We start from the raw sequence: 25,487 nt of genomic DNA on the forward strand, positions 1-25,487 counted from the left end.
AGGCTTTGGATCGAAATAAACAGGAAGAGGAAGAGGAAGAGGAACGCATCAAACACCAAGTCACTGAGCAGACCAGCTGCATGAGGAGGACATCTGGGTGGGGGTGGAGGAGGATGGAGATCTGGGGTCTGGGGAGGAGGTCTGGATGGAGGAGGAAGAGGAGGAGGAAGGAGATCTGGGGTCTGGAAGCCTGGAGATTTGGGGGATATGTCCCACGTTATGGTGCCTCATGCAGCTCGCTCATCTACAGCTGTGGTACTGGAATCTGACGCTCCACGGAATAAAGAAGAAGAGGAGGAGGAGGAAGGAAGAGGAATAAAGAAGAAGAGGAGGAGGAGGAGGAGGAGGAAGGAAGAGGAATAAAGAAGAGGAGGAGGAAGGAAGAGGAATAAAGAAGAGGAGGAGGAGGAGGAGGAGGAGGAGGAGGAGGAGGAAGAAGGAAGAGGAGGAATAAAGAGGAGGAAGAGGAGGAGGAGGAAGGTAGAGGAGGAGGAAGGAAGAGCGAGATGCGGTTCCAACCGATACTAAAAGTGGGCGTGTCCTGGCGTGGAAGTGCATCAGTTTCCCGCGATGCATTTGTTGGAAAATAGTGTCGAATAAATAAGCATCTAATAAATCCTACAGTGTTTGTTTGTTTGTTTGTTTTTTTAAGATGAAGCTAAAATACTCTGCAAAGCGGAATTGATATAAAAGCCTTTGTTATGATGGTGCAGCCGCAGGTGGAGAACATCCGGGTTCACAAAGTTTGAATCCTGTTTTCCACGTTCTCCCTCCAGCCAAGCCTCGAGGGAGGGAGTTTGACTTTCCCCAAATCACCGCTCAACACGACTGATCCGGACTCAAACCCAAACAACACCCCCCCCACCACCACCACCACCACCACCCCCAAAAGTTCGATCTTTTTCATTGAATTCTGTGAAGATCGGATCCAACTTGCGACACAAAGTGATTAAAGCAAGAAAGGCAGAAGAATTCAACACAAAGCAACGTCCTGGTCCCAGGTGGGAACCTGGGCTGAGCTGCAGGTGCTGCTCACGAGACGAGTGACTCGACTCATTTGGATTCAGACTGAATTCAGCTTCATACGTCGTTTTCATCTTAAGGAAACGAGCAGCGTGAGGGGGAAAAAAAAAAAATCATCAAATTAGAAAAATACAATTCTCAAATGCTGAGCGAGTGTATAAAATAAACGAGCAATTCCTTTTGTCATTTTGTAATTTTTCTTTGAAACAACAGTTTTAACAAAGTCGATTTTTGTGCTGCTTTGAAATTTGTCAATAAACACGCACAGCGCTCCTTGGGCTGTTCCTCCAAAAACACAAACACACTTTGAAAACAGCTGCCGTTCAGCATTTAGTTTTTAACCGCTGGAGTCTCTGAATATCCAAAAGGCTGCGTGTGTCCAAACCAAAGCACATGATCAAATATACACAATATACATTTATGCATATACAGTACATACAGCAAACCAATGCACGGGCGGTGGCGGCGACGCCCCTCCTCGCCTTCTACCACAGAGAAGGTTCGACTCCGGTTCGAAGCGGGCGTGGCTCCACCGCCGGCCAGACAACTACAAGTAGACGCGTCGGAGAAGGAGGGCGTCGCCGTTCACAGTCAAACTGAACTTCATGCAGCGCCACTGTCCGCGGCTCGCTCGGCCGCTAAAGGTGCAGTACACACAAAATATGCCGCTAACGCCTCGGAAGAACGTCGGTTCGATACCTTGACGAAGCGGAGAGATAAAGTTGGATCAGAGGACGAGGAAAGGAAGGAGTGCGCATATGAAAAGCAAAGTATCGAATAATTTAACAATTTCATGAAATCTGGGTCCACAAATTAACATGAACAAAAATGGTTCTGCTGAAGTTGAAAAATCACTCCTAACCCAAACACCTGATTTTATATGAAGTTTATATGAATATTACACAAATTTTAATATGAACCTTGTTGTCGGATTACAGTTTGTGAAAAGTCGTGAACGGACGTTACTCCAGAATGAATCAACTCACGGCTTCACGACGCGGAGCGCGGACGCGGCGTCCGAGCTGAAATAAAGTTAATGCACCTCCTGAGCTGAGGGGGCGCTGGAGGCAACACATCAGGAGGTGGCGCTGAGGGGACGACGCGCGCCTCTCGAGGCCCACATCGACGGACGCTGCACCGCCAGGGTCTTCAGTGCTGCAGGTGGAACTGGTTCAGACTGGATGAGACTGGTTCAGACTGGAGCAAACCGGTTCATTCCGGAGCAAACCGGTTCAGACTGGAGCAAACCGGTTCAGACTGGATGAGACTGGTTCAGACTGGATGAGACTGGCTCAGACTGGATCAAACCGGTTCAGACTGGATCCAACTGGATGAAACCGGTTCAGACTGGATCAAACCGGTTCAGGCCAGTCCCTCTCTACTGCAGGTAGCGGTACACCTTGAAGCAGTGGTTCCCAGAGTCGGCCACCGCCACGTGGCCGTCCGAGGTGAGGGCCAGGCCCTGGGGGCCGTACAGGGGGTCTGCCGACGTGTTGATGTAGGAGAGGAAGGAGCCGGAGCTGTCGAACACCTGGAGGGACAGACGGAGGTTCAACGGGTCGCACTGAAAAACACAATCTTTCATTAAAATAACTGCAGCCATTTGAGGATGAACGTGCCAACGACTGCATTTTGAACTTGGGACCCAGTACCATCATGAGCGACAGAGTAGATCACACAGGACATGCTGAGCTAAAATACTAACGCAAAGAATATTCTGATAATTTCAATAATTACATTTTTCGGATGCTCTGTTCTGTGCCGACCAATCTAATAATCTGTAATAAAATCTATTGATATTTTATTAACCCAGCATGTCAATGTATATTTCCATATTTACATTAAAATCCTAAGGAGAAGTGTATTCTTTATGGGAAGGGGATTTTTAAGTCATTTGTACTTTTGAGGGGAAGACAGCATGATCGGAAAACCAGCCAACTCATAAAGCATGGATAAACAATCTCATTTTTAAAGGGTTAAGAGGAGAGGTGGGGATCAGCCAGCAGCAGTATGGTTTCATGCCTGGAAGAAGTATTACAGATGTAATGTTTGCCTTAAGATGCTGATGGAAAAGTACAGGGAAGGACAGAGGGAGTTGACTGCGTCTCTGTGTATTTAGAGAAAGCGTATGATAGGCTGCCGAGAGAGGAAGTGTGGTACTGCATGAGGAAGTCGGGGGCGGCAGAGAAGTAGGTAAGAGTGGTACAGGATATGTATGAGGGCAGTCAGACAGTAGTAAGGTGTGCAGTAGGCGTGACCAAGGCATCAAAGTGGAGGTGGGACTGCATCAAGGATCAGCTCTGAGACCTTTCTTGTTTGCAATGGTGATGGACAGGTTAACAGATGAAGTCAGGCAGAGTCTGTGGACTATGATGTTCACAGATGACATTGTGATCTGTAGTGAGAGTAGGGAGAAGGTGGAGGAGAGCCTGGAGAAGTGGAGGCAGCATTAGAGAGAAGAGCAATGAAAGTCAGCAGGAGTAAGACACAATACATGTGCCTGAATGGGAGGGAGGGCGGAGAAAAGCTGAGAATGCAAGAAGTGGAGGTGGAGAAGGCGGATGAGTTCAAGTACTTTGGGTCGACCATCCAAAGCATCGGAGAATGCGGGAGAGAGGTGAAGAAGAGAGTACAGGCAGGGTGGAGTGGGTGGAGAAGAGAGTACAGGCAGGGTGGAGTGGGTGGAGAAGAGTGTCCAGAGTGATCTGTGACAGAAGGGTTCAGACAGAGTGAAGGGGAAGTTGTACAGGACGCTAGTGAGAGCAGCCATGTTGTACGGTTTAGAGGCGGTGGCACTGACTAAAAGGCAGGTGGATGAAGTGGAGGTGGCAGAGTTGAGGATGTGGAGGTTTTCATTGGGAGGGACAAGGATGAACAGGATTAAGAATGAGGACATTAGAGGGACAGCTCAGGTTGGACAGTTTGGTGGAAAAGTGAGAGAGGCCAGATTGAGATGGTTTGGACACGTGTGGAGGAGAGATGAGAGTTACATTGGGAGAAGGAGGCTGAGGGTGGAGCTGCCAGGCAAGATGAAAAGAGGAAGCCAAAGAGAAGCTTGATGGAGGTGCTGAGGGAGGACATGCAGGCGGGTGATGTCAGGGAGGAAGATGATCCGCTGTGGCCACCCCTAACGGGAGCAGCCCGAAGAAGAGCAAAATCCTCAATCCTCCTCAATCCTTTCCCCATTGCACGGCATGGAATCCCAGTGCTTTAGGCAACCCACAAAGTGTAAATAACACAAAATGTTATTTGTAAATAACAAAGTGTAAATAAAATAGAAAAAACTATGCGCGTTTCCTGTTTTGGAAAGGAGATTCAAAGGTAAAGGTTTGGTAATGGTTTCCATTAGAAGCGGCAGCAGGGGGGCACGTTCCCCGACGCAGGTTGTGCATGAAGTTAGAGAGGATGGAACCTGGAACACTTGAATAAAACTTGACTATTAGACTCTAAGACCCCGGGTCGGAAAACAGCGGAACGATCTTTTAAGAGTCAAAGCGGTTGAAACCTGGATGCGGCTGTTTCCCCAGTCGGCGACGATGATGTTGCCGTTGGCGTCCACGGCGACGCCGGTGGGAGCGTTGAACTGGCCGTTCCCTTCGCCGTGGGAGCCGAACTTAAACAGGAACTCCCCGTCTGCGTTGTACACCTGCAGGGGGTGGGATCAGGACAGGGCTGTTTGGGGAGGACGCTCGAGGCAAACTGCACAGGGAACACACAGCAACACTCGTGTGGTCTCTGTGATCGCAGTTCAAGGCTTCATGAGTAACGTGATGCAGGATAACAATATATACAACTTTTTTTTTTTTTTTCATGTGGCAGGAAATTGGTCAAAAAGCCATTTTTGTTTTGTTGAATACATAGAACATACATTTTAATAATACTTTTTAAAAATAATTTATATTATTTGTAATGGAAGTAAACTCTCTATTCCCAATGCACTCAGAGGAAGCTTCATTTTACCTTTTCCCCCCAAATAACAGCTACTCAATTACAGACCTACCAGCACAAATATGTCTTAGTTATTATTTGCAAAACCAACAATATAAGAGGCCAAAATATTCAGATTTCATGCCAGTGGTAATACATTTGCACTAATGTGAAAGAAAACGATGATAGGGCAGAAAGAAAATGTAAACAGAGATACGATAACACTTTACTAATCCCCAGGGGGAAATCCAAGCCTTGAGAGAGAGATCATTTCAGGTCACACACACACACACACACACACACACACACACACACACACACACACACACACACACACACACACACACACACACACACACACACACACACACACACACACACACACACACACACACACACACACACACACACCTTGACAGAGTGGTTGTGGAAGTCTGTCACCACGATCTCGTTCTTGTTGTTCACCGCCACAAAGTGAGGACCTGAAAGAAGCCAGCAGCGCAATGCAGAGAGTCACACGCTGATATTTATTTCCAGACGTTTAAAAAGTGAGAATCTTTGGGAGGAACAGTGGCGGTATGTGTGTGTGTGTGTGTGTGTGTGTGTGTGTGTGTGTGTGTGTGTGTGTGTGTGTGTATTGCAGTTATAGATTTCCAAACAGAAAATGGATGGTTACTTACTGAACACTGGGCCAGATTTACTGAGCTTTTGCTCCAGTGAAATGTTTGCGCCACATTTCTCTAAAAGAAAGAAAAGAAGGAAAGTTCCAGGTGAGCGATGGCACCTGAGCGATGGAGCCGTTCCGAGCGAAAACAGAGAAGCGTCTCGTGCCTCGAGTGGCGTCGCAAACCCCTCGACCGTTACCCGAGCGATACGGATTCAACGGACGTCGGGCGAGGTTTCACTTCCCCGCATTCTGAGTGAAAAGTGATGAATCACGCAGTCATTTTCATGCAACGTCGCACTTGGATTGTGTTGAACACAAACAGCAGAAGTTCATATTTAAAATCTGAAGTCTCGGTGATTCAGTGATTGGATGATTGATGCGTTTCATCCAAATCAACTTCACAAACCCTCTGACTGGATTCTGATGATGTGTGGAGTAAAGGGATGTTTACAGTACAACAGGAAGTTTCTTCAAACTTTTCCTCAGAATTAAAAACTTTAAAGGAAGTTTCATGCATCTCCATCGCTACGGAAACAATGCGTCCATCGCAGTGCAGTCGATAGATGGGAGGAAATCTGTAAATCTGGCCCAAACCCACAAGTTTCCATAGGCCTCAGCTTTTAGGAGAAATAACAAGAGCAAAATAACAATGAAGCAACACTGTCATTTGTTTACCTTAAAATAAGAGCTTGAGAATACTTCTGATGAGACACTGATTTGTAATATGTAGAAGGCACTTCTTTAATTCACCTCCACCCTCCGGACGCTTGTTCGTGCACTATGTTACTTCTGTGTTTGGGGTCGAAACCGCAGGAAAAGTGCGTTATGTTTTAACACTGGATGTTGGTTGTTGGTTGTTGTTTGACTCTGGTAATTACTGTTCTTTTTTGGCCTGGTAAAATTTATAAAAATAAATAAATAAAAAGATAAATTATGAACTTGCCGGTCAGAATTTCCGGTAATACATTTACATTTACATTTAGTCATTAAGCAGACGCTTTTATCCAAAGCGACTTACAAGGGAGAATAACATTCAAGCTACATTGCGACAGAGATAATAATGCTCATACTGTCCAAAACGTTGCCGCTGCACCCTCCCCACGGTACGAGTGAGGCTGGCCAGCGACCCGCCGGCCCCCGCAGGGCTACGATCCCACCAGCACCTCAGCCCATCGCACCGGCCCTCACCGTCATTGCGCCACGGGGTTTGTTTCACCCTCTGACTGGCGTGTGTGAGCCGATCCGGCAGGCCGAGCACATCCGGTAGCTACACCGGAGGGGAGCCGTGCTCCGAGTGGTCGCAGAAGCTGCGAGGTCCCTTCAGGGAGGCTGTAACCTCGATGTTTGTATCACAGAATGTTATTGAAAAGTGACCGATAAGGTTCAAATTTGTCCGGTAAAATAAAATATTTTCGGATGCTGGACCGAGTTCCACGACAGTGGTGTAATGGTGCAATTGCACTGAGAAACTGAAGGGGCCCCAAATCCCAAAAGATACATAGTGCTGTGAATTAATCGCACTGAAATAAAGGCGACCATCTTCCTGCTCACGGTACCTGCAAACTGCCGGTCTGATGTCCCCTTCGCTCCGAACTTGGTGACCAGTTTCCCGTTGGACTGGAAGATGAAGACGCAGCACGCCTTGTTGTCCACAGTGATGATGTGTCCGTTCTTATCCACCGCTACACCCTTCGGCCCCATCAGACGGCCGGCACCGATTTTGCTCTGAGGACGGAAGACGGTTTTACAATGTGCGATTGTGGGGCACCAGAGGGCGGGCTAGTCAATCAAAACCAGACCAAAACAAACAAAACAAAAAATGCAAGGTTGGAATTCAATGTCAACACTTGGGCTTCCTGAAAGCAGCTCCATTCCTGCGTTAAATGGTTTTACTTTGTGTGACACTTAACATTTTATAGAGGTAGCAGCAAGATGGCGGCAGATTGACAAGGTTTCGTAAACACAGAAGAAAAAAAAGCTGCAAATTTAACAGACGAGCTGAGCTGACGTCCCCGTCAAGTAAAGCAAATACTAAAGTAAAAATATACTTAGCGCAGGGAACTGAGGGAAAAACTCATTGTTTTTTTCATTTCTATGATATTCAAATGATTTGAGAGTTGACACTGATCACAGGACTTCACGCTTTCCAGGAAAAAACTTTTTTTCCACCTTGAACTTTCCGTCCGAGGAGAAGATGCTGATCCATCTGTTGTCGTAGTCGGCCACGACGATGTCTCCGTTCATGTCGACCGTGACCCCCGTGGGGCGCTGCAGCTGGCCGGGCGAGCGACCTCTGACCCCAAAGCGCATCTTGAACTGCCCGTCATTAGAGAATATCTGAAGGAGGAAAACGACCACAACACGTTAAGAACCATCCGTCCCGGGACGGAAAACACGGAAGGTCCGTTTGAAGCCGAGTGGTTCCAACCTGTATACACTGGTTGTTGCTATCGGCAACCACGATGCGTCCATTGCTGGACGTGGAGATTCCCTGCAGGTTGGTGAACTCGCCTTTATCTCGTCCTCTCGTTCCTGCAGCACAACGGGCAAGGAGGATCAACACCAGGCCGTAAGCGCAGAAAGACAAATAACCAGCCATCTTATTAGAAATCTTCATATCTATTTGAAACCTTATTTTATATCTCATTTTAAATGCTATTACATATCTTATTTAATATCTTCTTTTAAATATTTTATATATTTTATATCTTAGACAACAGGAGTGCTTGGTGGTGGAGAAACATTAAAACAGCACGTGCTCTAAATCTATACTGTGAATGTCTGCGTGCATTACATTATACGTAGCAGCATCCAATAGTAATGAAATAACATGAAAACAAACAACTTCAATGTTTTAAGATACGACTACGTAGCGACGCTACATAGAAATTGCGATGGGAGACTTGAAGAGTCCAATTTAACATTAATAACAGAAAAAAAGGTTTGTAATAGAATACTTTTTAAGAAGAACAATCCGCTACCGTCGCTGTGTGTGTGTGTGTGTGTTTTCTCATCAGGATCTCTTACACTGGACCAACTAGATATAAAATCGTTTCTAATCAATATTCAATTTCATTGTATTCCTTTATTTACTAAGTAGTGTGTAATTAGCAGGATAATGTGCAGCCAGACAGTTGTTATAAAAACAACTAAAATTAATAGCATAATAATAATAATAATAATAATAATAATAATAAAGTGACCGTCTGGCTGCACGTTATCCCTCACATTTCAACCACGGCAGCCGTTGTTCTCAGAGCCGCACCCACCCACTCTGTAGATCAGCTCGTCCTCGATGGGGTTCTCCTTCTTCTTGGTGGTGCTGTACATGCTGGAGGGCCGGCGCACAGCCTTCTGCCGGACATGGCCGCCGCCACCGCCGGGAGACTTCACCCGCCGCTTCACGTCATCCGGCGACTGCAGGACGTCGGAGGGTTTGACGGCTCGCAAGCGGAAGGGGCTGCCGCGCACCGGCTGCTCGTACAGCAGCAGCGAGAAGCTGAACTCGCCCTCGCAGCGGGCGGTGTAGCCCACCTCGTAAGTCCCGTTCTTGTTGTCCACCACCTCGGCCTCGGCGCGCCCCGCCCCGTCACCCGCCAGGATCTCGGCACGCAGCACGGCGTTGCCGCTCTTCACCAGCTCGCCGTCCTTGTCCTTGGTGGTGACGGTCACCGTGGTGTGCTGGCCCACCAGGGCGTGGCGCAGGCCCTCGCCCGTGGCCACGCTGGTGTGGCCCACGGCCCCCGTGGTGATGAGGACCCCCAGGTTCTGGATGGAGCGCCGCAGCCCCTCCGTCTCCACCTGGCAGCGCAGGTGGCCGTTCTCGTGCGGCTGCTCGGGGAAGGTGTGTCGGGCCAGGGCGCTGACCCGCTCGCTCATCTGCTTCTGGACCAGAAGGACCTCGGTGGCGCTGCCATGGCTCAGGGCCTGCTCCGTGAAGCTGCAGCTGCTCTGGATGTTCTCCTTCCCCTGCAGGAGGGAGGCCAGCTGGGCCTGCAGCACCTGCAGTACATAGCACTCTGTTACAACACAGTACGGAGACGGTTCTAAATACATGAGCGATATGTCAAGTTTATATTATTTATTATACACTCTTTAAGCGTGTGTCGTGGAGTGTTCTGGTGCATTATATTATAGCAATAGTAGTATATTATTAATATTATTATTATTATAGTTATAGTATTTGAACTTAGGGAGTAAGATAACATGGACTGCTGTTTAAAATGTTTTCAGTCTATAATACTTCACATGATTTCACACCATCATTGATAAAAAAATAATTTGATTTTGAACATAAAATAATACGAAAATGACAAATGTGGCGATGCGAGGTGGACCATCAGAATATTTCTGAACAATTGATTTTGAAATGGACAGAAAGTGAAATTGCAGTCAGACAACCTCAAGTCCTCACTCTGTCTTCCTTTGTCACTAATATTTTACACTCCAGCAACCAGAGCAGCTGCTCCTCATGTTGTGTAGGTGCAGTGCTCTGACCTTCTGCTTGGAGCTGCAGATGTTCTCCACCTCGGATATCAGGGCGTTCTTGCGGAGGTGCAGAGCTTTCTCCAGCTCCTCGAAGGTGGTGCTGATCTCAGACACCGCCTCGCTCTTGCGCTCCGTCAGCTGCTTGGAGATCCCGTTCACCAGGTCGATGGCGGCCGTCAGCTGAGGTATCCTGGGCGAGGGGGGGGAGGCTCGTTCACAGCAGCGCCGCGGGGCTTTCACACAGAACTGGTGTTGTCCCGGTAACGGGCTGAAAATACTTTAAAAACAACTCCAGCACCAAGAGCCTCAAACTGGTCACATTTTAAAAACAAGCGACTCCACTTTCAGATTTTTCTAATCTCATAATTACCACTGTCATTATTCCCCCAAACTCTAATGCCAGGCGTTGTCAACCACAGGGTGCTGCTGATATTTGATTCATTCATTTTTGTTACCAAACTCAGTTGAATATATATAGTAATAGTCACATAATTTCTATATTATCCATGTGGAGCTCTCTCCATAACTGCCATTATAATAAAAGCAGCCAATACTCAAATTCACATGAAACTGTTTCCTAATATGTAATGTGGAATATCTGCACTTTGACCACTGAAGTCATCTTGAAAAAATAAAAATAAATAAAAATCATATTTGGCCTCAATCTGTTGCTTAGAGGCCAAAATGTAAATCAATGGCACTGGCTCCAAATTCGTAAGATTCGTAAGATTGGTGACATTCTCCAAATTCTGGACAAGAAAACACCCAAAAAGGGTTGTTCTATTGAACCTAAGGGTCAAACTCTGTTCTATTCAGTAAATCTAGAGCTCAGCAAGTCTTGGACGGAGAAAGGGTGTCGCCTGTAGTACTTTCAGGTTTTCCTCCAAAACACCGTGTATTTGCCCGGTACCTGTTGCGTACGGTGTCCAGCTGGTTCTTCAGCGCTGCCTTGTGCTGCTCCAGGACGTCTCGGAGCGGAACGGTCACGTGCTCCCGGTGCTCGCCCTCCGTGCACTCCAGACACATGGCCGTCTCACACGACTCGCAGTAGAACTCCATCACCTGCAGGGGGCGCAGCGGAGCCGCGGAGGCAGCAAATAGGACGACGTCACAACCCTCAGAAAGAATTCAAACAAATCTTAAAACGTGTGGCAAATTTTATCATGAGGTGGTGCTTAACGTTTGGTCTTATTATTTAATATTCAATTATTATTTACTATTCTAAAAGGTGACAGGATTTCACACCACTTCTCCCCTTACAGAATTTATCTTTTGCCTAAACCTTATTTCTCATCATTGGGAGTCAACCTCTGTGATTCAGAGGATTATGATGTCATCACTGAGGTTGACTCCCAATGATGAGAAATAAGGTTGAGGTTAAAAAAATACCGGTGTTTTCTTTTTAACCAACCTGAGTTTTCTCTGTGTGAACCCCTGCTCATGTTTTCCCCCAACATGAATGATTGTAATACTAAAACAGTGAATTTAAATCTTATTGAGCTGGGTGACTGTTTGTTTTTATTGAGGTCTGGCCGACAGTGATGGACTTTGGGTTAAACCCAAAGCCTGTTTTTAAAATTATGTTACATTATATTTATTCTTTTCAAAGTTCTATGTTTGTGTACGTGTGTCCTACTTGGAGCTCCGCCTCCTCCCCGTGCCCCCAGTGCAGAGCTCCGCCTCCTCCCAGGACTAGTAAACAGTGTGTAAGGAGCGTGGACGACAGGTAGAGTGACCCACCTTGCCCTCGTGGTTGGGGCAGGACAGCGGCTGGCAGGTGGCGGCGGCGGCGCTGACCGACTCCAGGACGGCGCCGGCCTCGGGCCGTGTGCAGCCCGGGTCGCGCTGCAGAACCTCCATCAGGTTGGTGATGAAGAAGTTGTTCTGCAGCGCTGCCACACCCTTCTCCGGCAGGATGGACGTCTGGCGGCACACCGGGCACGACAGCGTGAGCGACTGAGGAGGGATGTAGTTCTGGAGGCATCTGGAGGAAGGGATGCGAGAGGGTGAAGAGCGAGAGCGACTCCTGCAGCCTCAGCCCGGTCCGAGCTGAAGGGACACGGGGCATCCTGGCCTTTCATTGCCGGAAAAGCTGCTCTGTGTGTGGGGAGGTGAACAGAACCACCCGTTGGCTGCGCTGGGAAGTGTTTCTGCAGAACCCAACTCCGTGTTTTCCCTCCCAGCGCCTTACGCAACGCGAGGCTGTGAGAGGTTCTTGCACTGGAGGAACCGGGGGATCTCACCACGAGACATTTGTAAATGTCCGGCACCGTGAGCAGCAACACAGGCAGAGAGGTCAACACAGCAAGTATCTGTCCTTACTTACCCAAGTAGATTTGGTTTAGAAGATTTAGACCTTTACTCCACTACATCCAACACTATAAGCAAATATCTGTACTTTTCACTCTATTGCATTTCTACATTCATTTAGTTAATAAAAAAAGAGGAGCTATATAAATAAATAAATAAATAAATAAATAAATGACTATGACTCCATCCGCTCTATTTTATTGGAAATTATAATCTGAATCTGCATAAGCATCATCTGCAGAAATCATGCTATATATACTGTTTTTTTCCCCAATTTTTAAGTATTACAGACTCAGGAAACTGGGTATGACAAGTACTTTAACATTTAATCCTTGACTTTCTTTGATGGAAGCGGTGCCAGGACCCACCTCTCGCAGAAGGTGTGCAGGCAGGGCAGCACCTTGGGGTTGTGGTAGTGGTCCAGGCAGATGCTGCAGACCAGGAACTGCTTGTCGATCTGCCGCACCACCGGGCTGGCACTGCCGCTCTCACGCTGGGACATGGAGGACGACATTCAGCTGGACGGAGAGCAGGAAGCGGCTCGCCTGCAGGAGAGGGAGGAGGGATGGAGGAGAGGTGGAGGGGTGAGGGATGGAGAGGAGATGAAGAGAGGGATGCAGGAGAGGGAGGGAGCGAGGAGGATGGAGTCAGAACAGCAGAAGTCTGGGAAAACATGAGTCACTGAATGGTGCTGAAGAGCCACCGCTTCATTGAGGCGCCATCTTGGAAAAGCTGCTGGATGAGTCAGTGAGACGGGACTGGAACCGCACGTCTCCTGCACTCAATAAGGAAACTGATGCTGATGCACCTCGTTGTCACTGCCACGCCCGTGGAGACACGCCCCCTTTCCATTTCAACCCGGAGGAGGAGCCACACGTGGGTTCGAACACCGAGCGATTCGAGGGCTAGGTTCTCAGCTGGCGGGTCCGTTTGGAGTGGACCGCGGGGCATGCACAGCTTCATCTGAATTTCTTTCTTTAAAACAATATTTTGGAATCTCAGGAAATGATGTCATTATTATTATTTTTATTAGGGGACTGGGTTTTTAGTCCTCATTGTTTGTTGTGGTTCCTAACATGCAGTGAAGCATTGTGGATTACTGCTAAAACACCAAGATGGAGGATCACACACCATCACCAACACCAAGATGGAGGATCACACACCATCACCAACACTAAGATGGTGGATCACACACCAACACCAAGATGGAGGATCACACACCAACACCAACACCAAGATGGAGGATCTCACACCAACACCAACACCAACACCAAGATGGAGGATCACACACCATCACCAACACTAAGATGGTGGATCACACACCAACACCAAGATGGAGGATCACACACCAACACCAACACCAAGATGGAGGATCTCACACCAACACCAAGATGGAGGATCTCACACCAACACCAAGATGGAGGATCACACGCCAACACCAAGATGGAGGACCACACACCAACCATGCAAACACAGACTTGAGGATGTTAATCAGTCACTTCAGGGTTAAACTTCACCCTCTTCTCTCATTTCAGGTTCGATTCTGTTTTTCCATCAGGTCTGAATCTGTCGCCACAAAGCAAATCACAGCATTTTGCCCGTTAACGAGTCTGGCCTGCACGACCCTAAACCGCACGCCGACACCTCCTTATTCCGCGCTCGTGGTCTCAGACGACGCACCGCCCGCGTCTGCTCCACCCTCCAGACGTCATTGTGCTCCAGAGAGAAAAGCTTAACCCCCCCCCCCCAAAAAAAACCAACCCTTTCTGCTCGACGGGATTTACATGACAATGAAGCTGTTGGCGCCGACGCCGGTCACTATTTCTTTGTAGAAAAGAGTCCCAAAGAAAATAAAACACTCCATACAAAAATCCAGCTGCACAAAACAAATGTTTCTGTACTTTACACCCGAGCTTGAAAATCTGAACTCGTTGATGATCAAGGGGATGGTAGCTCAGGAGGTAGAGCTGGTGGTCTAGTGATCTAAAGGTTGCTGGTTGGATCCCAGGCTCCTCCTGCTAGCATGCTGTAGTGTCCTTGAGCAAGACACTTAACCCCTCATTGCTCCTGATGGCTGCGTCCGTCGGTCTTTGAACAATTGTAAGTCGCTTTGGATAAAAGTGTCTGCTAAATGTAAATCTATCTATCTATCGATCTAAAAGGTTCCTACTGTTGAGGAAACTAAGATGCTTCACGAGCACACTAGTGTCTTAGATGATGGTCTTACACCGCCAGAAATATTCTAGTGGACAAAGGTGGGATTTGAAGAAGCGGAGAATAATAATAATAATCACCATAATAATAATCATAATAATCATAATGTTTCCCTGTAGTAAACCCTTCAGACAGACCCTCAGAGAGAAGCAGAAACGTCTTCATTCTGTGGCCGTCGGCTTTTCTCAGATAACAGCACAATGTGTGCATTGTGTCCGACGCGGAGCACCAAGCGCTCTGCGGCGCGTTCAGCACGTGATGAATGAGAGCTGAGGTCACACCGAGGAGCTGCCGTTTGATCCACTGGGTCCAATCGGACTCAATAAGGTTCTTGTCAGATGTGATGCTCTGCTCTCGTCGGGGAGACGCCGGTGAAGCTTGGGTCCAAACAGTCGTTACTGGATGTTCTCCAACGGTGTCGACGTCTTGTTGGGGTGAAGTTTAACTACTAATCGTTTTGCTGGGGCCCCATGGAACCCCTCGAAGGACCCCTCAGGTGTCCCCCACACTGCACTTTGAGAACCACTGGCATAAGACACATCTCCGCAAACTCTGCTCAATTCTGTCTCTACTCAAGCGAGGTTACACCAGGAGAGAAACCCAGACGTCCATCCTTCCCTAAAGGACCTCCCTGATCTTCTACCTCCTCGTCCCTGAGATCCCAGGGTTCCAGAGCAGAGCGGGTGAAGGGGTCAAGGGGTCTCAGGTGATCGCTGACCTCTCGGGGAGAGAGGACCAGGATCCACAGCGTCGCCCTCGGCGAACCACCCAGCGAAAGACCGTGGAGGGGGCGACACCTGTTGGGACAGAGCAGAGACTCGCTCTCAAATTTCCCTTCAACAGAAATATCAACTCACCCTTCCCTCCCTCCTCCCGCCGGCACGTTCAGACCCGGGTGTGCGTGTGCTCCGCCCTCATCTCCCTGCGGCTACGTCAGTGACCGCCCCACGCTGCTGCTCCGAGAGGAGGCGTCACCAGCTCAGCTCCGGGTGTTTTCCAATATCAGAGTCCAGCTGAGAGGGAGAGGAGGCCTCGGAGCCGCCCCTCCCCAAATTCCTCCTGCTTCCTTCCCTGCACCCCAGCTGGCGCGGGGAAGACACCACCTGTCTGTCTGTCTGTCTGTCTGTCTGTCTGTGGGGAGACAGGGGAAAGCAAGGAGCTGAACCGCCTCCCTCCCTCACGATGCCAGCTGCCCCCGCTCTGCAGAAAAGAGCTCCAACAATGACATTCCTCTCTCTCTCTCTCTCTGAGAGAGATAAACCGGCGGCGTGTGAGGATTACAACTGACACTTGGAAAGGCCTGATGCTCCCTCATCCCTCTGTGGTGTGCATGGAGCCTGCGATGCTTTATCTTTAAATATATTTTCTGCAGCAGAGTCACAGGTCAACGTGGACACAGAGCAGCCACCGTCACTGAAAGGTGATAAAGAACAACCTTGCCTTTGTAACTGGAAGAAATTAGTTCTTGGATCAACCAAAAATAAAAAAATTCCTAGAACTTGAAATTGACATATTAAGATACACAAATGAAGTTTAGAAAAACCTAAATAATATATAGTTTTAACCAATGAAAACACTGTTTTCTCAGTTGATCCCACGACTCTGAGCCAAGGATTCAGTGTTTTTAACGCTCACATTGTTCTGCTGTTCTGCAGTCCTCCAGTAGGGGGCCACAGAGCCCCCGCCCTCTCTCTTTTAAATAGTTTACACGTCAGCCCCCCACCCACCCACCCCCCAGCCCCCCAGCCCCTCCCATGGAAGACTTACAGTTGGAATCCACGCAGACCCCATTGTTGTGCAACTGAGGGCCGAGGCAGATCCCTTTCACTGTCCACACCCCGGCCTGGCTGCCAGCCCTCCCTCCCTCCCCCCTTCGCATGGAGCGGTGACATCAGCAGGAAGCTGGTCGGCCCAGAGGCTCCGCCCTCTCAGTCTCACTACAGGCTGCTTCTCTGCTCCAACCATGAGAGGTTTCACCCTTATTTGAGAGTCGGTTCTAGATGAGTGGCTCAGTGAAAGGAGTCAGTTTTCCAACTGTTTGTTTGTAGGTTGGGTTGGTGTAACGTACGGCGAGCGAGGGAGGACTTCCTGAACAATGAACGAGAGGAATTTGCACAGGAAATTTTTAATCATGTCACAATTATTTATTTGGGTGGAAGAACGCAAGCTGTGCAACCCAGGAAATCTATTTGCCGCAGTCTCTCCAAATGATTTATTTTGGCAGAGAAATACAAAGTGTGAATTATAAAAATGATTTACTTCCGTCAATATGATTTATGTTGGTGGAATGCAAAGTGTAAATCAATCACATTGAGTATTAATTGTGTCAAATGATTTGTCTGTTTTCCCAAATGTATTTAACCCCCAGGAATTAATTCAGTTTGTGTTGTCGAAGACGCTCTCATTCGCCAATGACTGAATCAAAACTTTGCACACGCTTGACTCGCCGCTCACGGCTCTTTTTGTTGGTAAATCCAGATTCAGATTCAGTTCAGCCTGAAGTGTGTCCTGAGTCGTACTGAGCCATGAACCAAACAAACAAACAAACAAACACTCTTTTGCCAGAGTGACTCCTGATAGCTGAGTCATTTCAAAGATGTGTTCACTATGAAGGAATCGTTTTTGAGTCTTGCATCCCTGCTCTGCTGCAGGCCTGCAAAAAAATAAATAAATCTTTCCCTTCCGTCCCCCGAACGGCACGTCCACCACCCACCGCCCACCGCCTCTCCTCCACCGCCTCTCCTCCACCGCCTCTCCTCCACCGCCTCTCCTCCACCGCCTCTCCTCCACCGCAGAGAGCAGCTTCAAAGAGACATTAAGACACAGCACAAGAGGAAACAACAGATGGAACCAGGAGGAGAAGGAAAACAGACGGAAAGTGTGGAAACGCCCTGATTCCAGAGCAGTGACAAGCAATGAGCGAAATCAGGAAAGAATCCCAAAGAAAACACATCCCAGGTCAGCTTGGAGAAGCTCGTCTCGGACACGAGGAGGAGGAGGAGTCAACATCCTGTTCATGTGTTTCCTTGAGGGAAAGCCTCGTTCAGCACTTTGCTCAGACATTATCATAACGCCGCCATGAGGCTTCTCCTTCAGTCTTGGTGGTGAAATGGAGCCTGCTGCGCCCTGAGGAGGAGGATGCTGCGCCCTGAGGAGGAGGATGCTGCGCCCTGAGGAGGTGGATGCTGCTTCCTGAGGAGGAGGATGCTGCTGCTCCCTGAGGAGGAGGATGCTGCTTCCTGACCCCAAACTCCAGTTCTTTCAGTTTAACGACTACAAAAGGATGTATCCCAATATGACTGTATTATGTTTTAACATTTCTGAAGCACGTTAAATTCCAGTATTGATTTCCCGCTGTAACGATTGTATTGCGTGGCATTTCCAACACTCTCAACTGGGGCCAAGTGGCTTAGTGGCCCCCTGCGGGGCCCGGGGCCTCGTCTACCATCTGGATGACCACACTGCAGAGACAGCATCTGCACATTAACACACGTCTGGTCGCTCATGCTCCCAGTTGCAGCCACACCCCAAACGGTGCGACCGGTCAGAACGCAGGTTATGCGGCGTGGATCAAATCCAGAATGTGAAGGTCGTAAAGGTCAAATGGGTTCAGCACCAACAAAGGTCACGTTAAAATGCTGGTTCCATCAAAAGGAAAACCTTCTAACCGGGCTTCAATGCAGTCCAACGGGGCAAACAATTAAAATCTCCTTTTCCACAACAAATATAGACGGACAGTCTATTAAGTATTCAGGAAAATAAATAGTCCCAAAGCGTGTGAGTCTAGACTAGAAAACAGGAAGTCAGAGACTAGAAAACAGGAAGTCAGAGACTAGAAAACAGGAAGTCAGAGACTAGGAAAAAGTAGGTTGCGTCACTTCGTCCTGACAACCTGCTGTAGCGTAGCTGGGCGTGGTCAGTGAACTGTGGATATGAACGAACATTCACCTCAAGCCACAAATGGAACAGGAAGAAGGAAGGGTTTGGAGAACAGGAAGCGAGGGAGAGCGAGGACGAGGCGGAACCGCAATGTTTCGCACCCAATCCGGGAATCTGCAGTTGAATCCGCACGGACGACGCTGGCGTGACGCGGAGCAGAGCTGCAGTGGGGGGGGCAGGGGAGGACGGAGCCCGTTCTTCCAGGTCGACGTTCAGGGGGGAAACGTGGCTCCGGGTCGGACCCGCTCAGAAGGCCGCGTCGCGACGGGGCCCGGGCGGGAGAACATGAGAGATGGAGACCGTCCTCCCCTTCTCCCCCTGGTTCCTTCCAAAACCGGGAGACGGCCACGGTCTGGTTCCACCGCAAACGGTTTGATGCATCAGAGGAAGAAAGGTCTTCGGGACAGGAAACACCCAAGCAGGATCCACAGAGAAACCCTGAAGCAGGATCCACAGAGAAACCCTGAAGCAGGATCCACAGAGAAACACTGAAGCAGGATCCATAGAGAAACACTGAAGCAGGATCCACAGAGAAACACTGAAGCAGGATCCACTGAGAAACCCTGAAGCAGGATCCACAGAGAAACCCTGAAGCAGGATCCACAGAGAAACACTGAAGCAGGATCCACAGAGAAACACTGAAGCAGGATCCACAGAGAAACCCTGAAGCAGGATCCACAGAGAAACCCTGAAGCAGGATCCACAGAGAAACACTGAAGCAGGATCCACAGAGAAACACTGAAGCAGGTTGCACAGCTTCAATTATTCATGGGATGCGTTACATAAGCCGCAGATCCTCACGCGCTAAACTTAGCAGAGTTTACTTTAAAAAGCGTCTGTGTTGGTTTTTCCTGGACTCCAGCACGGCCCTCAGAATCATCATCTCATGCAGATATTCTGTCACGTTGCTTCCAAAAAGGCGTCGTCTCCCGTTGAACCTGAACCTGACGATCGTGATGAGAATGAGATTTGGGCCGTCGTCGTCGTTGTCTCATGTGCTCTGGTTCTGCACCACTTTTCTTCTTGTATGTGGAAAAAAATAAAAATAAAAGAAATAGCAATTAGAAATCTGCAACTTATTTGTCGGCCTTGGCAACCAACAGCTGATGCGTGTTTGGCAACTGGGCAACCACTTCTAAAGGTTGGTGGTTGGAGCTGTTGAACATATTATCTGTTCAAGCAGGACGTCATTTGAACCGCACACATAATAAATTCCCAAATTCCATTTGGTTGATACAACTGAATGTGTTTCCTCTGCCGTCGCAATGAGGCCCGGACCAAACCACACCAGTTACCCAGGACCAGCAACGGGACTGGGAGCCCTGGAGCTGCCAGAAGCCTAGTGGGAGTAGGAGTCCCGGCGGGAGTAGGAGCCCTGGTAGGACTGGGAGCGGGGGCCCTGCCTGGTGGGAACCATGCTGGGCTGATGTTCTGCTGATCTGTCTGTGGAGCCCGATAAACATCTACAGAGTGGATCCATGTTGATAAGAGGAACAGGAGCCTCCTGAAGAGACATTACCAACATCATCAATCCATGCTCCACCATGTTCCATCATGTGCCACCATGCTCCATGCTCCACCATGTTGCATGATGTGCCATCATGCTACGTCATGCTCCGTCATGCTCCGTCATGCTCCGTCATGTTCCATGTCCAGGACGTTCCATGTCTTTTGTTGTTAAAAATGGTTCGGCCACTTTCATCCACCTTTACTGTGCATTAACACATTTAAATGAGAGAGAGACACAGAGAGAAACAGAGAGAGAGACAGAGAGAGACGGAGAGAGGGGGGGGAGACAGAGAGAGAGAGAGAGACAGAGAGAGACGGAGAGAGGGGGGGGAGACAGAGAGAGAGAGAGAGAGACAGAGAGAGACTGTCGCTCGCCCACAGTGTACATCACAGCGGCTGACTAAACACAATGTGCCGCCTGCCATCGTGCACACGTCCATCACACGCCTGAGGGCCACGCCCAGGTGGCTATGGATGGATGTGTAGTAGTAGTAGTAGTACTACAGTAATCTACACAACAAAATATACATCTATGAATTAACAGAATATCAGATTTCATGTTGAATGAACCCAAGTGAGATGCATCACAGTGCATTCTGGGTAATTTGTCATATATTCATTTATTTTTGATTCGATTGGGTTTTGGTTGTTTTGCTTCGCTTTACTCCAAATGACCCAAGTGGGTGTAGGAACATGTTTGTGTGTTTTAAATTGCACTTTAACCTTTAATGATATATTTTTAACCTTTTATTTCTGTGTTTTGATTCTTATTCACCTTCATATCATGTACGTTACATCTTATGTAAAACACTTTGAGGAAATAAACTGGTCTCCAGCCAAGAACAATGGTGACAGGATGTGTGTGTGTGTGCGTGCCATATATATATATATATATATATATATATATATATATGTATGTGCGTGTGTGTGTGTGTGTGTGCGTGTGTGTGCGTGTGTGCATGTGTGTGCATGTGTGTGCATGTGTGTGCGTGTGTGCATGTGTGTGCATGTGTGTGCATGTGTGTGTGTGTGTGTGTGCATGTGTGTGCATGTGTGTGTGTGTGGTGCTTATCAAACACACGTCACATCAGAAGACGCCACGAGGCTTTGACGCTGGAAACATCTACATCAGCAGGAAACGCAGCTCGGTGATACGCCGTCACTGGTCGTCATGGAGACCTGGCTCCAGGCACAATTTAAATTCCATAAATGTAAGTGAACATTCAAAGCGTCATTCCTCTGTCCACCCAACGGCTCAGAAAGCCACGGGAGGGCGTGTCCGTCCGTCCGTCTCGTTCCATTTCTCACTTTTCTATTTCACATTTAAAAGTCATTTATTTTGGAGTTTTGTTGAAATTAAGAGAGATGCCAAGACGTGGATGTGAATAATAATAATAATAATAATAATAATAATAATAATAATAATCCTAATAGAAGGTGTGATGTCTGTCACGTGTCTGTGGTTCCACGACAAACCACAAAATATATGTGGTGGAAGGAACTGAACCTGTCTCCATCATCCATCAGTTTCTGCTTCTCTACGTTAAATCAACATGTTTGTAATAAGACTTGTTGCCTTGTTGCCATGTTGACATGTTGCCATGTTGACATGTTGACATGTTGCCATGTTGCCATGTTGACATGTTGACATGTTGACATGTTGACATGTTGCCATGTTGACATGTTGACATGTTGACATGTTGACATGTTGCCTTGTTATCTTGTTATCTTGTCTGTTGGCGTCAGATCTTGATTCCATCTTTCCCTGCATCAGATCGACCGTGTGGGTGAAACATCAACAGGTCATCACCGGATGTTCTACCCAGAATCCCTCACTTCAGCGTGATCACCAGAGAACCCAACAGAGTCAGCCATGGTGGAGTCAAACCACGGCGCCTCAGACTCAGAGGAGACTTGGTGTTAAACGGGGAAAACCAGGAGGACATTGATTTATGGATCATTTCAGTGATTTAAGGAAGGATCTGAGGAGCGTGAAGATGGAGCCGCGCTGCAGGACTCCTCCAGCCAATGAGAGACGTTGAAAATGAGAGACGGCCGCGACACGAGTCCATTCACCAACAGCCGACCAGGAGTCCTGATCTCATGACGCCACGCGGGGTTTGGCACGGAGGCAGCGCCAGATTACCCGGAATCCCGACTCTCAAAACCCTAAATCTCAGTAATCGATCCACAAATAAATCCAAAAGGCAATAAGAAAAAAACAGTGAAGAAGTGTTGACGACGTCGGCGCCGATCGGATCGAGTAAAAAAAACAAATAAACGCTCAAAACGTCCCTCACGTCACAGCGACGAAGGCCCAAAATGTGCTTCATTATCTGGTCGTGTGAACCCTGCGTGTTTTCCTGGACGAACGACAGGAAATCAAAGTTCTTCATTTCCTGCTTCGGTTCAGACGAGTGCCACGCCGCGTTGAACAAAACGTCTGATTCCGTCTGTTCCACCGCGGAAGATGAAACTGTCGCTCCAAGCCGTACAGAGGAAAGACGCTCTTTGTGACCCCTGCCCCGCCCCCTGCCCCGCCCCCTGCCCCGCCCCCCGCTGCCTCGCCATTTATCCAAAGTTTATTCATATGACACGTGTCCCGCGTCCAAGTTCAACCACATTGGACACTGCACGTCGTGGTGGGCGGGAAGTAGATCGGACCAATGGTGGTCGAGATAATCTAAGGACAGACAGACAGACAGACAGACAGACACATTCATACAGACAGACAGACAGACAGACAGACTCCTGCCTTTATAGTTAGAGAAGTTAGACAGTTGGATTAGAAATTAGATTAGATGTTCGGATCAAGCGCCTCATCTCAGGAGCAAGAATCCATTCGACTGAAGGTGCAAAGCTGTGATTATTATGGGATACGACGCTCGAGGTCAAGGGGCTTCAGTTAAAAGCACGTTCCACCTCAAAGCTCCACACCGAGCTCTGGCTCCAAACGGCGGAACCAGATTCCACAGCGGAGCAAACTGCTGGTCAGCGTGGAGCGGTGCTCAGCTCTAATCCAACGTCCGTCCTCCATTATGCTGATGGGGACAGGACGCGGCGTCAAAGGACGAGTCCAACGCCCACTGCAGTAAAAAGCTGTGAATCACACTCTTACATCACACCACCGCTACCTGCTCCAATCAGCATTCACAGGTCGTGTCCCCCCCCCCACGCCCCCCACCCCTGGCTGCAGCCACCAGAGCCCACGGGGGGGGGGGTCCACACACACACACACAGACACACACACACACACACACACACAGACACACACACACACACACACACACACACACACACACACAGTGCAACAGCTCCGGTCCAGAGGGGCCTCTGAGTCCTGCTGCAGCCCAGGGAGCCAGGGCTGGGGCCCGGGCAGGACTTGGACCAGGGTGGGGGGACCGGACCTTCAGTTCAAAATGAATGAGACATCCACAGAACTCCCAAACTCTAACCATGGGCTCTCCCCCTCCAGGACCGGAGGATTCCAGCCTGGAGCCTGGAGCCTGGAGCCCCACACAAGGGACGGACAGCTGATCCACAGACAGGCCCGTGGGGGCCCGGACACACCACTTGCATACTGAGATCAGGAAGCAGCAGAACACTCACCCCCCAGACAAAAGGAGGGGGACACTGGGGTCGGGGGCCCGGCCCTCGCACTGCAGCGGCGTGCCCACCTGCCCCTGAGCAAGGCAGCACAGCCAAAATGGAGATGTGGGACGGGAAGAAGCAAGGATGGGATGGGATGGGATGGGATGGGATGCTGAGACGGCTCCTCCACAAGTCGGAATGATTTGTTTGCTATTATTTACATATAGATGAATGAATGAATGAATGATTTGATTGATTGATTGATTGATTGGTTGATGTATTGATTGATTGTAATCATCTTTCAATTTTCTTTGAATTATCTTTTGTTTTTGCTGCATAATGATGCCTGATCGGGGAGCATGACAACAGACCTGGTTCACCACTGCGGACGGATCCACAGATTAATTATTCATCCTGTAATGAGGGTCTACGGTTCATTTCTTTTAGGCACCAGAGAACATCCACCGAGCAGAGGAAGCAGAGGAAGCAGAGGAAGCAGAGTGCGTGTACTCACATGAATCCCAGCAGCAGCAGCAGGGTGTCAGCAGCAGCAGGGTGTCAGCAGCAGCAGCAGGGTGTCAGCAGCAGCAGCAGGGTGTCAGCAGCAGCAGGGTGTCAGCAGCTTCTCTCCATTGTGCGCGTCCGGATCCTCGGAACAACAGCGGTTAAAGGGCTGGGTGCGTGTGAGCTGCAGACCTAGATCCGCTCGGTGCGCTGGGACAGACGCGTCAACACCGCCGCCATCTTGGTACGGTGTTAACCCCGTACACTTACCGGACCGAGCACATTTCTTTTAATGGAATTTCATAAAAATGACGCAGCTTTGCAAGGGCTGAGGTCATGGGGGAAATATTTAACATATTTATTTATTTTTATTTTTATTTTATTTTTTACAACTTTACTTACAAAAATAATAAATAAAATAAATGAAAAATATTTTTCTATCTAAATCTATGGTATTTTATCATTATACATTTTTGGGCATACGCCGCTCACGTTTCAACACCGTGAAAAGATGGCGGCGCTATTGACGTATAGAGACAAGAGGGTTTTGTCGGTTAATCGCGCATCTAGGATTCTAGATCTATTGGCGCTACAGTACGGTGCATTCATTGGTTATCGGTCAGTGGGAGGAGTTCGGTGTGACCAATGGCGTCTCTAGGGGGCGGGAATATGCAAAGGAGCGGGCGGCACGCTGCGCTGCAGAGGCTCTGACGTCACAGTACAAAGGAGCCTTTTATTTTATTACGGTGGAGGCTTCAATCACCCGAGAAATAAAATGATCCTGTTAAATCTTACAAATCGCTTCCATAATAAGCCATGTACACCCCTGTGTATATTATTATTACAATATGTATATTAAGTCTTATTCTTTGATTTTGTGTATTTTTTTCTGATTAAGATTATTATTTTTATTATTATTTTTTTAAATTGTTATTACTACTCCTTACTTTGTTTTGCACGGCCTTTGCAGTTTTTTACTTTTTTCATTTCACTCCACCGTACTTGCATGGCTTCATGTGACAAATTAAGAATCTTGAATCTTACGGTTAAATACAGTATATCATCTGGCAATTGATCATGCATATGGTCGCTGTGGTCAGGAGACCCTGCACAGTCTGAGTGGTGTTATGGAGTTATTAGGGTGGGGTGAGGAGGCACCTGGTGAGTTCGGTGGAACACTGATGTTCTCAGCGCTGTGAGAAGATTGTGCTGTCGCTGTGATGCCATACCATAATAAGTGTGTTCCGTCTGCGACATCGGGTGCGACCTGGGATGTGAAGTGATGTGAGTAGAGGTGCAGGAGGGCGGGTGGAGA

General features: G+C 48.4%; 1 protein-coding gene across 2 annotated transcripts; it reads right to left on the reverse strand.

Moving 5' to 3' along the window:
• LOC307235123 (tripartite motif-containing protein 3-like) lies at positions 1-24,300 on the reverse strand. 2 transcript variants are annotated; one of them, XM_080007111.1, is made up of 13 exons: positions 24,183-24,300; positions 12,784-12,960; positions 11,846-12,089; positions 11,016-11,167; positions 10,115-10,295; positions 8,887-9,619; positions 8,046-8,149; positions 7,787-7,954; positions 7,174-7,342; positions 5,631-5,690; positions 5,362-5,432; positions 4,529-4,669; positions 1-2,554 (listed from the first exon to the last, which is right to left on the reverse strand). In XM_080007111.1, the coding sequence occupies exons 2-13, from the start codon at positions 12,927-12,929 to the stop codon at positions 2,402-2,404; spliced, it is 2,322 nt and encodes a 773-aa protein (XP_079863237.1). In that variant the 5' UTR covers positions 12,930-12,960; positions 24,183-24,300; the 3' UTR covers positions 1-2,401. The 2 variants fall into 2 exon arrangements, with proteins under 2 accessions (XP_079863237.1, XP_079863238.1); XM_080007112.1 differs by lacking the exon at positions 24,183-24,300 and having other exon boundaries at positions 11,846-12,028; positions 12,784-12,815.
• Positions 24,301-25,487: the final 1,187 nt, after the last annotated feature.

This window comes from Zeus faber (genome assembly GCF_960531495.2).
Source record: "Zeus faber genome assembly, chromosome: 9".
Classification (NCBI taxonomy): domain Eukaryota; kingdom Metazoa; phylum Chordata; class Actinopteri; order Zeiformes; family Zeidae; genus Zeus; species Zeus faber.

Coding starts and splice junctions, on each gene's coding strand:
- LOC307235123 (XM_080007111.1), bottom strand. CDS start 12,929: ATGTCGTCCTCCATGTCCCAGCGTGAGAGCGGCAGTGCCAGCCCGGTG. Junction 10,296..11,015: donor CTGGACACCGTACGCAACAG/GTACCGGGCAAA, acceptor CCCCTCGCCCAG/GATACCTCAGCTGACGGCCG. Junction 5,433..5,630: donor TAAATCTGGCCCAGTGTTCA/GTAAGTAACCAT, acceptor GGCTTCTTTCAG/GTCCTCACTTTGTGGCGGTG.